Source organism: Chionomys nivalis, chromosome 9 (assembly GCF_950005125.1).
Source record: "Chionomys nivalis chromosome 9, mChiNiv1.1, whole genome shotgun sequence".
In the NCBI taxonomy this organism is placed as follows: domain Eukaryota; kingdom Metazoa; phylum Chordata; class Mammalia; order Rodentia; family Cricetidae; genus Chionomys; species Chionomys nivalis.
Window position 1 is genome coordinate 62,167,979 of NC_080094.1, and position 15,622 is coordinate 62,183,600.

The following is a 15,622-nucleotide window of genomic DNA, read 5'->3' on the forward strand; positions in this document are numbered from 1 at the left end:
GAAGATACCGTCTCTTTTCAATACAATCCTAGAAAAAGAAGTTCTAAGATTCTTTTAACTACAGACTATGTAAAATCACTTTTTAAGATGCAATGAAGCTGAGTTTTAGTAACTAATTACAAAGACAGCTTCGTATAGGTTATCAAGTTAGAAATAAACAGAGAAAGACTTGAGAAGTGAAAAAGAAAGCGAAAGAATCCAAAGCAGCAACAGATCAGGGAGTAAGTAAGTCCGTTAGTAAAACAGGCTCGGGAGACTTAAGAGAGTCACTTCCCAGAGCAATACTATACCTAACAGCTGGCTGTGCTCCCCTGTGATGGAGTTCTGACTCGGGTCTGAAAAACAAACAATTGAAAAGGATAGAAAAAAATGAATGACCAAAATAAACAACTATTTAAAACTCAAACAACAAAAGTCAAACAAGGTATTAAGCAAAAACTTAAAAAAAAAACCCAAAACAATAAAGGGTTAAAAAAAAGAAAGAAAAAACTCAACCAGAATGAACTACTGTAAAATAATTATCACATTCTTCAATACATTAAACACTGAATTACTACATGAAACAATCTCACATGTATCCCCAAAACACCTGAAAATGAGGATTCAGAGACATATATTATCAAGTGTCCAGTGGCATTATTCACAAGAGTCAAAGGCAAAAACAGTCCAAGTTGTCCTTCAGCAGATGAATGAGTACCTGAAATGTGGTACCCATATGGGATGGAGTATTATGTGGCTATGAAAAGAATGGGATTCTGATCCATGCTCTGTTAAAACACAGATGAAACTTTAAAACACTATGCTAATGGGGGAAAGGCAGACACAAAAGATATATATGTGTTATATGATTACATTTATATGACATATTGGTCACAAGTAAATTTATAGAGACAAAGAAATAAGTGGCCAATGGGAATGGCTGAATGAAGAATGAGTATTATTGCGAAATGGTCAGAGGTGCTGCTGTTTTGTGGTGATGTGGAATTTGGAAAGTTAGGAGTAAGGGCAGGGAAGCACTGTAGGTAACAACTGCCGGAAAATACACACTCAAAACTTACTAAAAAGGTAAACATTGTGTTGCAAATGTATTAAACGATAAAAAGTAACTAAAAATCATCACGCACATCTGATCAGGCAATGGCAGTTCATAAAACAGAGGTGTAACCTGTTAGGACCTGTGACACAGTCACATTCTCTGCCACAACTCAAAGGCAAGGCATAACCACAGCGCTCATTACTAACAGAATACTCCACTGTGAACTGAAGATGAAGTGACTAAGCTAGCTTTGATAAAAGCCTGTTTCATTGATAATCTGAAGGTGGTGACAACAAGCCAGATTCCTAATGCAAGAGAGATTGACAGTCACTACTTAACCATCAACCACTTGCTTATTTTAAGGGCTTGAAAAGCATTAAGAGCTAAATATGGAAACAGCCCTAAGCTCCACTTTCCTCATAGGCTAAGTCTCCTGAGATGCTGAGAATTGCATCTGGTTTCTTGCAAGGATCTGAAGAATAAAAATAAAATTAGACCATGGTTCTGTGAACAATTAGAAAAAAATTACATCTTTAATTTTACTAATTTCTAAGCGAAGATTTTATTTTCTCCAATTATTGTGTCAGCAATCAGCTCTATAGAAGTAGCAGTGTTTTTTTTGGCCATAAGAATCACATTTTAAAAATATCACATTATTAATATTGTTACACAAAATTCAAATAATATATTCTCCAAACTTCATAAACATGCCATATATAATTAAATACAACACTTTAAAGATCCCAGGGGTAGGAACATAGCTAGTGGTAGAGAGAGGGTTGCTCTCCAGTACTACAGTAAGCAATAATAAAAACATCTCCAAGGAAGTCTGGGCTCTCATCTACACTACAATATCCCTATACACTGTCATCAAGGAAGACAAAGTAGGCACCTTAGTTCCACAATTAAAGTTTTAAATGCTAAATGGTCATTTTTATTTTAGCTACATTTTCAGAGAATTTTCTTCCTTAATTTGATTTTGGAAAAGAGAAATTTCAGGCTTGCCAGTTCAATGACAAATGGGCCAACCCATCAGCAAGTCAATCTCTAGCGTTTCAAAAATGGATCTTCTCATCTAAATAAAACATGCACAAGCCGGGCGGTGGTGGCGCACGCCTTTAATCCCAGCACTCGGGAGGCAGAGGCAGGCGGATCTCTGTGAGTTCGAGACCAGCCTGGTCTACAAGAGCTAGTTCCAGGACAGGCTCCAAAACCACAGAGAAACCCTGTCTTGAAAAACCAAAAAACATGCACAAGATCTGTAAAAATTTCACCAGACAGAATTCCAGCAATGAGAAGGGGAGGTGGGACCTACAACTGACACATGCTGGGAGAGGAAAAAATCAATGTTCTCCAATGGAGTGACACTGGGTAGGTAGAGCAACCAAACTCCCAGGCAGGCCTCATGCTCAGCAGTAGCCCAGCAACACCAATCATACTCCACGTTTTGTCTTGTGTTTCTGTGCATACACATGTGGTTTTTGGTTTTTCATGTTTTGTCTTTTGGGGGTTTTCTTTCTTTCTTTTTTTTTTTTTTTGAGAGAGAAGAAGGGATAGAGAAGAGGGAGAAAAAAACATAAATAGGTACAGAGGATCTGGGAGGACTTGGGAGAGAGAATAATGTGATCAAAATATATTATATAAAAATATATAAAAAGAAATCTTTAAAGATGAGAATTTAATCTGTCATGCACCGTTAACAGCAGAGAGAAAAATGTCCATGGCAGCGCTCATTTCTACAGTTGTTTTTTCCTTCTGAGGAGCCTTACTACTTTATTATTACCATGCAATAATTATTTTCTAATTTTCTGTCAAGAATTTCTTTACTACCAGTTATAAGCTGAGAACAGAAAGATCATGGCTGGTTCTAGACCACAGCAATAAAGTAAGTCATAATTTTTATTTTTGGTTTCCTAGTATCTACGAAACCTTGATGGAGGAAGGTCATTGGTTAATTAACAAAGAAACTGCTTGGCCCTGGTAGGTTAGAACATAGGTGTGTGGAGTAAACAGAACAGAATGCTGGGAAGAAGGGAAGTGAGCTAAGATGCCATAGCTCTGCTCCCCAGGGCAGACGCGATGAAGCTCCGACTCAGGATGGACGTAGGCTAGAATCTTCCCGGTAAGAGCACCTCAAGGTGCTACACACATTAATAGAAATGGGCCAGACAGTGTTTAAAAGAATACAGTTTTTGTGTCGTTATTTTGGGACATGAGCTAGCCAGGTGGCCGGGAGCTGGGTGGCAGGAACGCCAGCCCGCAGCTCCCACAACAAAACCTGTGTTTATAACACACTGTAGTTTCTATGAAATGTGCAGATGCATTATATTCTTCCTTAAACTATATACACACTTGAATTACAGAATACCCTATTGCTAAAGAACGCTAATGATCATCAGGAGCTACAATCTCTCCCTGGTGGAAGGTCTTGCCTAGTGTTGATGGCTGCCATTTATCAGGGTGCCACAGGCAGCGTGGAGGGTGATGGCAGCTGTCAACAGCAAGACACAAGGAATCTGTGATGATTGATCCTTCACAAAAAGTCTCAGGAGCATGTGACACTTTTTGACAGCACGGCTGTTGTTTTGTTTGGGGAAACAAAGTCTCACTTGGTAGCCAACAGAGGTCTCAAACTCAGAATACTTCCTCATTCTCAGACTCCAAAGTGCTGCTAATATGAGCATGCTACCACAGTTGGTGATTACTTGATAGCATTTAATTTGTAGAACTTTCCAAATTGGAGTTAATTCTCTCAAACACCGTCAGTGCCTTATTTTTCAATCTTTTCAGTAGTGTTTATTAATTATAAAAAATATGTTTTCTCACATGTGTGGTATTTATTTGATCACATTCTCCCATGATCAATATTCTTCCTTCACCCCTGCCCCCCCCCCATTGGCTCTTTAATTACTGGCTCCAGTAATCCACTTTCTACTTCATGTCTTAAAAAAAAATCTAGATCCCATGCAGTGATATTTTGTTTGTATTCTAGCAAATAAAGTTTGCCTAAAGATCAGAGGGTGGAGCTACCCACTAATTAACCATAGAGGCCAGGCAGTGGTGGCACACATCTTTAATCCCAGCACTTGGGAGGTGGAAGCAGGAAGATCAGGAATTCAAGGCCACACTGGGCTATATGAAATTTAACCAGTTTAAATGAGAAACAAAGCTCACACCTTTAATCCCAGCACTACGAAGGTGGAGATAAGAAGTGTTGTGGGAGCTTCTTCCATTCCTTCAGCCAATAGCCTTTAAAATACCAGCCCACTTGGACATGGTCTCTTATATTATAAACGCAGCTGTAAAGTGTGCACTCGCTCTCTTGCTTCCAGCTCTCATTGACAACTGCAGACTGACTTGTTTTTTCTTCCCCAAATTCTCATTGCCCCGCCTCTACTTCCTGCCTGGTTGCCCCATCTATACTTCCTGCCTGGCTACTGGCCAATCAGCGTTTATTTAAAATATAAATGACAGGGTAAAGACCACTGTCGTGGACAACTGCATCCACATAAAGCCTAAGAGAGCTTGGAAAGAAATACTAGACATAAAATAATAGAGTTAAGCACAGCTTCTTGATAGCAGCACTTTCTTGGGTAGGCTCTGCTTGCTAGAGGCAAGAGCCCTCATTTAAGAGAGGCTTCTGGACTCAGCTTTAGCTGCAAAACCTTGCAGCTCTTTTAAGAGGTCCTGCCATGAAACACTTAAATGTGTTGATGAAAAGCTGACTACATGCTTTTTGGTGGTGGCAGGGAATTTGAAACGCCATAGAGTCATGGCAATAAACATGGCTCCAGCCAGTACCTCTGCCATGAGGCTAGACTCTCAGAAAAAAGCTAAGGAATGGGCTGGATCCAGCCGTCAAAGCCATGGCTTTAATCCTAGTCATATGGCTTAACAAATTAAAGTCTCGTGTGGTCAGAAAGAAAGATATAGTAAAGATAGTTTCAGACAAAAAAGCCTCTAAACAGTTTACAGCATGTTTAAAAATATATGTAGAAAAGAAAAAGGATAAAGTCCTTAAAAGAAGGAAGGGAGGGAGGGAGGGAGGGAGGGAGGAAGGAAGGAAGGAAGGAAGGAAGGAGTAGGGTGTGGTGGTACACACCTTTAATCCCAACACTTGGGAGACAGAGGCAGGTGTATCTCTATGAGATCAAGGACAACTTAATTTACAGAGTGAATTCCAGGGCAGCCAAATAGATATAGTGAGAGCCTGTCTCAAAAAGCCAAAAATTAAAAATAAAAATAAGCCGCATAAAGATGAAAAATACACAGAGAGTCTGGATACTGTATGTTATTGTGTTGTTGTTAAATCGTTTGATGGCTGAGGAAGGAGCAAAAGCTGTTAAAAGACATTTGATTATAAATGTTGCTGGATTAATCATATATATATATATAATGCTTTGACTTTAAAATTTAAGTCAAAAATATGTTACTTTGGAGAAGAGGTTTTGTTTTTGTTTCCATAGGAACTGAGAGGCTGTGGATTCATTCTGGGCTAAGAAAAATCAGGTTTGATCAAGGAAGACCCCCTGAAGAATCTCCAATAGGAGCAAATGGCCCAGATGTCTGAGCTCTACATCCAGAACAGATTCAAGACTACTGCCTGAGATGATCAAGTCTCACAGAATACTCCAGTCAGGACTTGATCATAATTCTAAATTTTCTTTAGGTCCTCATAAGATTATCAGCACAACCAATCAGCAGGAAGTAGCCTGGAAAACTACGCCCACATTCCAAAAAAATGGATTATGGATGTTTGCCTTTGTTTAGAATGTTAGTTACAAGTTGTTATGGATAATGGTCAGGAGAAAAGCTAAACAAAGGAGATTTGATTCAGAGTTCTTGTTTTTTTTTAAGGGGGGTGCTGTGGGACAATGGTCTGTACCCTGTCACTTGTATTTTAAATAAACGCTGATTGGTCAACAGCCAGGCAGGAAGTATAGGTGGGGTGACCTGGAAGGAAGTAGAGGCAGGGCAACAAGAATTCGGGGAAGAAGAAACAGTCAGTTTTTCCATAGGAACTGAGAGACTGTTGTCAGTGAGAGCTGGAAGCAAGAGAGCGAGTGCAGGCTTTACAGCTGCATTTATAATATAAGATACCAAGTGGGCTGGAATCTTAAAGGCTATTGGCTGAAGGAACAGAAGGAGCTCCCACAGCAAGAAAGTGATCTGGCTGGGCAGGGAGAATATAAGAGGGGAGGAGACAGGAGCTCAGCCCTTTTCGCTCTGAGGATTTCATAGAGGTGAGATCTCTAGTGGATGACTGCTGTGCTTCTCTCATCTTTCAACTTTCACCCCCTAATATCTGACTCCAGGTTTTTGTTAAGACCAATCTGAATTCATGCTACAGTCCCACATACGGGAGGGAAACTGTACTATTTGTCTAAATCTGGCTTATTCTGCTTAACAAGATGATCTCCAGTTATACCCATTTTCTGCAAATGGTATAATCTAGTTCTTCACTGTGGCTGAATAAAAGTCCATTGTGTGTCATATATACCACATTTTCCCTATCCTCATTTGCTGACAGGTATGTAGGCTGACTTAGAGCTTGGCCACTGTGATCAATGCTACAATAACACAGATGTCTTACCACTGCTCTACTACATTTGTGGTATATTTATCTGTCATCATTTGAACAGTGTTCAAATTATGAGTGGGTATTATTTCAAGAAACCATTCTTGCTTGCCCGTAAGAAAGCAATCCATTATTCATTAAAGTTTTATCAAACAGACATGTTTTCTGACTCTACTTCTAATCCTTACTTTCTTGCTGTTTCCATAACTGGCTACTTCCTCACTTAGGTTTCAAACCTCAAACATGAGGTCAGGAACCAACTACTCTCAACTCTCCTGTTAGTGATGATAGATAGATTGATCCCCCATGGGCCATAAATATTCTGAAAAGGCTTTCTATTTACCTTGCTCAGAAGTCTCAGAAACATCACTCTGCACAATCATTACCATGGTAAGAAATGTATTTCTTAATAAGACTTGAAAGTCAAGAGTTATTTTTTGATCTATAAGCTGCAAAATGGATATTGTGTTAAGCAGGCATGAAACCTATTTTAATCTTGACCATCTCCATCAGAGTTCTTAGGTGATCAGTAACATAACTGTTAGCTTGAAAGGAAACTGTCTTTGTCCCCTTAGGATTAGGTCTCAACAGTGGGCTGAAAATATTCAGTAAACTAAGCTGAAACAAATACACTGCAATACCATTCTGGTTTTAGTTTCATTTTCAGAGTACAAGCAGGATACACCTAGTATAATTTTTAAGGGCCAGAAGATGTTTGGAGTGGCAAATGACCACTGGTTTTAACTTAGTCATTGGGTATATCAGCCCCAGAAGGGCCAGCCATCCTCTGATGTCCTACAGGAGCCTCAGTTGGCATCTTCTTCCTGTGCAGGGCTGTGCTGTCTGTGCCGTGTAGCCACTTTCAGCGGTCATCTTTGCTAGAGCTTCTGTACAATTTGTTTAAGCATCTACATCAGAACCTGATGCTTTGATTTGTACTTTATGCCTTGGGGACAACTTCTTTCTGTAAAACACACCAGTGACCTCTGCTCACTCTTCTTCTGAACCTTCCTTTCCTCTCTGAGCTAAGGTAGGGCTTTTTGAGAAAAAACAAAACAACCTACCCTGACAAGTAAAGCCTTGCTCTATCAACAACAAGGTTATTTTTGTTTTCTTATCATTTATGTCACTAGAGTTCATTTCCTGTAAGAAATTCTCTTTCAAATTTGCCACTTGCCTAAATGGTGCAAAAGGCCTACCTTCCAAAAAATAAAAAAGTTCCTGTCCTCATGCACATATGTGGAGATAAATAAAAGAAAATCAATAATTTAGATACTTTTAGTTCAATCCTCAGCACTGAAAAAGAAAGCTTGTAATTTTAGGGTGTAAGTGTTATGTAAAGAAGGGTAACTAGAGAGGCTATGCTGAGTTAACTGGGCAAGCCTTTCTGAGGATGTAACCATTAAGGTAAGACCTGGCACAGGGGGCAAAAGGGAATTGTGGAACAGGAAGTGGAGGAAGTAGAGGACAGGAGAGAGGAGGTTAGAAGAGGAGTGGTGAAGGGGTACATAACACTAAAGACCTTTCAAAAAAGACATATGAAACCTACTATGGTAGAAACTTTCTAAAATATATCTAGACACATATATAAAATGAGTTAACAATAGAGATACCCTGTAACTGGACAACAATGCCACTAACAAATAAAAGCCCAGTCTCAGGAATGAGTTTCTTCCTTTGGAGTTTCTGACTAATGGAATGCCATAGATTCCCCCAATAGCACAGGCTATTTACTCTGTTTCTGGTTACCCTCCAGAACTTGATGAGGCAGACAGTATTGCTTAATATATTGCATATTTGAGTCATAGAACATGGGGAAATCAAAATCAAGCTTGTAGAAACTTCATCCCTCTGGCTAGTTCTCATAGTGCCAGGAGGTACCATGCATGCTACCAGGGAAGAAAGGTAATCATCAATCATAACCCAGTGTGAATAACAGCTGTTAAAATAAGGACGGGTCTGGCAGGAAATGTCCACTGGTACAACAGTGGTGTGAGCATCATGGGGGTAACCAACCCCATTCTGACTAGTTCTAAGGCAGCTCCCCAAAAGGAAGCCTACACCTGACACCATTATTGAACCAAGAACCCATGTTTAGACAGGTAATAGACCACAGAAGCTACTACTATCATTCTGTTAAATGGACACAGTATTAAACCAGCTCCTAATGACTTAAGATTATACCCATAGATCCATGCATTTCTCAGCCCTTAACTGAGAAACTTCTATCTGTTGTAGATGGTGACTAGCAAAGGGTGACTAACTAGGCAAGGTGTATACAATAAGATACACAATTAAAATAATAAAAATAAAATCTTTAAAAATGATTGTTTGAAATAGAGGAATGGCTACAGAAAGGCCTTATAAGATAGGAATAAGCAACAGGGAAGTGATGGTGCACGCCTTTAATCCCAGCACTCAAGAAGCAGAGGCAGGCCAATTTCTGTCAGTTCGAGGCCAGCCTGGTCTACAAGAACTAGTTCCAGGACAGGCTCCAAAGCCACAGAGAAACCCTGTCACAAAAAAAACAAAAAAAAAAAAAAAAAAAAGAAAAGATGGGAATGCGCTTGGTAGCTATGGGAACTTGTAATGTGCTGAGTGTAGGTGTAGTGAGCAGCATAGTGTTTAAAAAAAAAAAAAGGTCAGAAAATTCGGAGGCAGTCATACCCAAGTTCAAGAAGACCATGATAACATTACTTTTAATCTAAACATGATCTGGAGAAACTGGAAGGTTTTAAGAGACCACACAACATGCATGGTTGGCAGTTGGATTGTAAAGGGAATAAGGACAGAAATAGAGGGTTGGAGAGATGTCGCAGATGTTAAGGGTGCTTGCTGCTCTTACAAAGGACCTGGGTTCAGATCTTAGCATCCATACTGGTAGGCTCACAAATGCCTATCACTATGGTTCCAGGGGATCTGATATCATCTTCTGGCAAAAAAAAAAAAAAAAAAAAAAAAAAAGTAAATCAGGTTATCAACAGCATAGGCAGGGAGTGACTGTGGTAGAAGAGACGAGTGTAGGCAGTGAAGAAAGAGCATAGCCCACATGAGGCCTTCTAGGACAGTCAGGACTTCTGGGTTACTTTGAGTACGACAGGAGCCACTGGAAAGCTTATTGTCTCCACAGGATGCTAGAGTTGTTATCGAGAACAGACTGAATCATAAGTATGGAGGCATAGGAAGTATTGGTTAGAAGGCTATGATGAATAAAGAAAAGAAAATGGCACCCTGAGTCAGGTCAGAAAGTAGTGAGGATGATGAGTACCACATCATCATCAGAGCTGGATGTGAGGACCACAGAAGACCTAGCTCAAGAGGCCAGTCTTCAGCGAGCTAGGGGAGTCTATGCAATGAACGGTTAGTGGCATGGATCTCTTGTTAAATGTGAGCTAAAAAAAATACAGCAGCTACTAAAAACATTAAGAATTCATTTAATGAGAAGTAATTAAAATGTCCACTGCTGAATGTATAAACTAAATGTATTATATATGTACAATTAAATATTTGGTCTTGAAACAGAAGGCAATTTGGATACAAACTTGTTGAATATTCCATTACACTATGAGCCCCAAGTTTTCGTTTGTGTTAATTAAATAAAATTAACCTTCAGTCAGGAGGTCGAGTTAACAACTAATTGACAGAGAGTAATTATAGAACCTTAGAGGGCATCCAGGAGAGACAGAGTCACAGGAAATAGTAGGGTGGGGTTTGGAGTGGTGCAGCTTTTTCTGGTTTGGGGAAGCGGAAGCACAGGTCTTCCCTAGAGGCCAGCAAGGAGAAAGAGTTAGGCAGTTGCTCCTCAGCCTCTCTGAGCTCATAGGTTCTCACCCAGCCTTTGAATCTTGAGTCTTATTCATAATTAGAATGATGGAGATTTAAAGCTACCTTTAGTGGTAGCGACAGGGCCCATGCCTGCGGAATCAGAATTCTCTCCAAGTTGTGGCCTAAGTGGACAGGCTGCTGCTAAAGAAACAAGTCTGTAACCTCGGAGTCGCAATTGGCTGACTGAGGCAGCAGTAGATCAAGGTGCAGCCACTGTGCCAAAGTTAACACGAACTAGAGAACGGATGACTCTTACAACGTGCTAAATGGAACACGTCCGTCACGTGAACACAACAGGCAAGCGTTGTATAAGTCCAGTTGTCTCAAGATCTGAAGCACTCACTCAGAAACAGGAATGATGGTTACTGGGGCGGAGGGAAGGAGAGTGGAAAGTGTCCAATGACTCATATAATGCAAGCATTTCTAAGCTCTCTTGTAGAAAAATGCAAATACACTTAATACAATTGAACTGTACATTTAAAAACTGAGCTGGGCGTGGCAGACTATATGCCTATAATTCTAGAATCTGAGGAAGGAGAATCTCAAGACTGAAGAAGCTTGGGCTACACATGATGAGAGTCTGTATCCGAAAGACAAAAGTAAATAAATGTAAAAGTGGAGTAAGATTCTATGTTACACTTTGTCACAATTCAAAAAATAATAGCTGATGGTGATGATTTTTGCTTGGGGTGTTCTTTGGTGATAGTGGGGATTGGTGCGACAGGATAGAGACAGACACTCACTATGAAGCCCAGGCTTGCCTTAAAGTCTCCTGCATCAGCCTCCTGTGCGATAGGATCATCTTAAGAGTTTGATAAACAGACTGTGGTCTTCATTCACAGCATTCACAAGTCTAAAATAAGGGCTCAGTTTTGTTACTTGTAATATTTTCTGTGTTCATTAGTCTTTCAGCAGCTCTGTTCCCCAGTCACCAGACAGTATGAGCTCACGACACGCTTCAGAGATGACGGCTCATGCAGCTTAAATAGAAAGCCACCCAAAGCAGCCACAGACGTTACTAATGCTATTCCAGTGTTTCTGGAAAAAAGCTGAAGGACCAAACTTGAAAATGTAAAACTTGCCCAATGTAAGACTTTGGTTAACTTGGAGAATTCTGGCACATGGTTTTAAGGACTGTTTCTGTTTTAGGGTAAAACCTTAAAAACTGAAAAAATAAGATTTCCATCCATTGCTATCAGGACTGATATTTAAGTTAAGAAGCTGTGAAAACCGAAACTGTAAAAAACTATATACAGGGCTGGTGAGATGACCCAGTGGGTTAAGGTAATTGCTGCCAAGCATAAAGACCTAAGTTTATTCCTGGAACCCACACAGAGGTGGTTGTCTCTGACCTCCCCAGTTACAGCACGTGCTTGTACATGAACAGTTCAAGTGTATAAACTTATAAATGTTTACTATTCATCAATCATTTGATAGAAGCCATACAACTTTGCTGATTGAATTTACTATCATTTTTTTCTTACCTGAATCATAACTATTATGCAGGCATATGCCTATCATTTCTAATTTTCATTGATGGCACCAGTGGAACAATATTTGTATCCTTTTAAAACTTCATAACATTACCCCTCTCTGTCATAGATCTCTCATTTACTGTTAATCTAAATACAGCTTTGCTGACTTGTCTAAGTAATTCATGTTAGCTTTCAGAGAGATGCGATATTATCTCTTTAGGTACCATATCAATTTGTGTGATGTCTAATCAGCCTATTCACTTACATAAATATATACATCATGGCAGTTTTGGAATAAAATATAACAAACTTTTGAATAGAAATAACAGCAATGGTTGTTACCCTTAGCAGTTATTAGAATATGGATATGATAAGACAGCAAAACTCAACATAAGAAACTGAAAACAGTGGTAGTATTTTATATTAAAAAATAACACCCACTTGAAAACTGTTTTCAAATATTTTCTTTGGTTCCCACAATAATCCTGTCATATCAGTAGGGAATGCATAAAGAAGCCAAAGCTAAGTTGGGTTCAATGGTCTGGCTAACACATACAGAACGTAAACTTCAAAAACTAGTTTGATACAAACAAAACAAGAAAGAAACCACAACAGCCCTTAAAAATATCCTGGAATAAATCTAGCCAAGGAAGTAAAAGATTCGTACAATGAAAACATTGAAGACACTGAAAAAAGAAACTGATGCTACCAGAAGATGGAAAGGCCTCCTATCTCCATGGATTTGATGGAGATCGTGAGCATGGCCATCCTTTCAAAAGCAATCTTTTGATTGCAATCCACACCAAAAATTCAGTGCAATCCCCACCAAAAATTCCAATACAATTCTTTACAGAAATTGAAAAAGCATTCTTTTTGGGGGGCGGGGGTTGAGACAGGGTTTCTCTGTAGCTTTGGAGCCTGTCCTGGAACTAGCTCTTGGAAACCATGCTGGCCTTGAACTCACAGAGATCCGCCTGCCTCTGCCTCTGCCTCTGGGATTAAAGGTGTGTGCCAACACTGCCTGGCTTGAAAAAGCATTGTTAAATTTCATATAGAAATAAAAAAAGATCCAGGACAGCCAAAACAACAGCAACAAACTGCTGGAGGTGTCACCATCCCAGATTCCAAGCTGATTACTGAGCTATGGAAAAATAGCATGGTAGTGGTATAACAACAGCCATTTTAACCAATGAGACGGAACTGAGAACCCACATGCCTACAGCTACCTACTTTTTTTTTTTTTTTAACAAGGAAGTCAACAGTACACACTGGAAAGAGAAAAGCATCTTCAACAAATGGTGTTGCTCAAACTGGTTTGCTCACCCTGCACAAAACTCAATTCCAAATGGATCAAGGACCTCAACATAAGACCTGATACCCTGAATCTGATACACAGAAAAGCAGGAAATAATGACTGATTGAGGCAGGAAAGGACCTTCTGAGCAACATCTCAATATTGCAGCCATTAAGACCAACAATTAATACATGGGACTTCATGAAGCTAAAACGTTCCTGTACACCATCATTTGAGAGAAAAGGAAGCCTACAGGATGTGGAAAAAGTCTTTAATAGCTATACATAAAACAGAGGGTTATTATCTAAACTGTATTTCAAAAACTCAAAAATTAAACAACACAATTTAAAATGGGGTATGGTACTAAACAGAAAATTTGCAAAAAGAGGAAAAATAAGTGGCTAAAAATGTTTTTTTAAAAACATAAAAATGTTTTAAAATTTAAAAAAGATGATGACAAATGCTAGTATGGATATGGGGAAAGGGAACTTACTCACTGAGGGGAGTGAAAACTAGTGCAGGAACTGTGAAAGTCAAGGTGGAGGCTCCTCAGAAGAACCGAATCTAGATCCACCACATGACCCCGGCACACCACTCTTGGGCACATACCGAAAGGATTCTATCGACGGCAGAGACACTTGCTCACTCACAATGGTCAGGGAATAGAAACAGTCCAGACCAACTAATAGATAATGAAAATGTGGTATGCATATACAGTAGAATATTTACAGCTATTAACAAAAATGAAATTATGAAATTCACAGATAATTAGATGGAGCTAAAAGCAATTATTTTGAAAGAGGTATCCCAGGTACAGAAAGACAAATGTCAAATGTTTTCTCTCATTTGTGGATATTAGCTTTGTATCGTCAGATATGTGTGTTTCATTTTGGAAACACCCAGAAAGGTCAGGAAATTACTAACAGAGATTTTCAAGAGAGAGAGGAGAGAGAATGCATTGGTATAAAGGGTTATAAGGGAATTATGGAATGAAAAGGGATAAATTGGTGGAGGGCAAAGAAGAATAATACTGGGAGGGAGAAATAACACCAAAGACTTCAAAAGAGTTGTAATGAAACCTACTACTGTATCCTAAAATATATCTAGACACATAAAAAGAGTTAACCATAAAATGGGACAGTATTCCTACTACATAGCAGAGACTAACAAATAAAAAGTCCTGTCCCAGGAGTGGATTGCTTCTTTTGGAGCTGCTGGTCATTGAAATCCCACCCTCAAATATAACAGGATATCACTCATGTTCTTGGTTATCCTCTCGAGTTTGGCGGTAAGACACTATTGCCAAAGACATCACATGTATGAGTCACACAGAATATAGAGAGACCAAGCTGGTACTGACTTGGAAGCTTCATCACTGTAATGATCTGTCCTATCTCTTTAAGAGACAAGCCACACCCACTCCCTCCCCTGTCCACTGAGGCAGGCAGATCTTCCTTCCTGCTTGCAGCCTGAGTCTCTTCCTTTTCTGTCTCCCTCCCGAAGGGGCAGCTTCCATCTCTCTCTTCCTCCCTCCCTCTCTTCCTCCCTCCCTCTCTTCCTCCCTCCCTCTCTCCCTCCCTCCCTCCTCCTCCCTCTGCTCTTCTCTTCTCCCTTCCCCCTCCATAACCCACTAATTAAATGTCCAATCTCATTCTGCATGGTGTGCCTATCTATTTGTCTCTTGCCTGCCACTGCCATGTGGCTTGCTGGCAGGTGTAGGGATATAGTCCCACCCATTGGGGGCGTGTTCGCCTTGGGCTAATGTTTGCTGATAAATCTGCCGGGCGTGATCCCAGCAGCCCTTTTGCTCCGCTTTTCCTGTTCTCCGCGGGAACCTGTGGTCCTGTAAGTCTATTTCCTTATTAAAGCTGTATATATCTTTATAATCTGTCTGCATACATTTACGCTGCCACAGGCAGGGACCAGCCGCCTTCAAAGACCTGCTTGGCATGGTCTCGTGTGCTATCCCTGCCTAGGACTGACTGCTCTTGGGATCCGCTGCCCCCTGCCTGCCACCACATGGCCTGCTGCCTGCCGCAGCTCAGGGACCTGCAGGGTATCTGCCACTGCAGCTACTCGGGGATCTGCACCATTTTTTATTAATTCATTTCAATCACTACTAGCTAGTTCACAGTGCCAGGAGGTGCCATGCATGCTACAAGAAGAGAAAAGCAATCATCACTCATATCCAGATATGAATCCTGTCAGTTACAAGTATGACTGGCCTGGCAAGAAATGCCCACTGGTACAGTAGTGGCATGAATGTCATGGGAGTAACTACTTTCTGACTAGATCTAAGACCATTCCACAACATGAAGCCTACCCCTGATACTATTATTAGACCAAGAACCTGTGGCTAGACAGACCATGGATCATAGAAGCTACCATTATTCTGCTAAATGGACACAGTATTA

The 15,622-nt window shown here is 40.1% G+C and overlaps 1 protein-coding gene across 4 annotated transcripts in view; it reads right to left on the minus strand.

Moving 5' to 3' along the window:
* The window catches only part of Slc12a6 (solute carrier family 12 member 6), a 97,498-nt gene that overhangs the window by 42,845 nt on the left and 39,031 nt on the right, over nt 1-15,622 (minus strand). For 2 of the 4 annotated variants that reach the window (XM_057781592.1, XM_057781594.1), the window contains one exon: nt 291-335. The exons of the other annotated variants lie outside the window; for them this stretch is intronic. In XM_057781592.1, the coding sequence (XP_057637575.1) occupies nt 291-335 (45 nt within the window). The remainder of the gene's footprint in view (nt 1-290; nt 336-15,622) is intronic. 4 annotated transcript variants of the gene reach the window in all.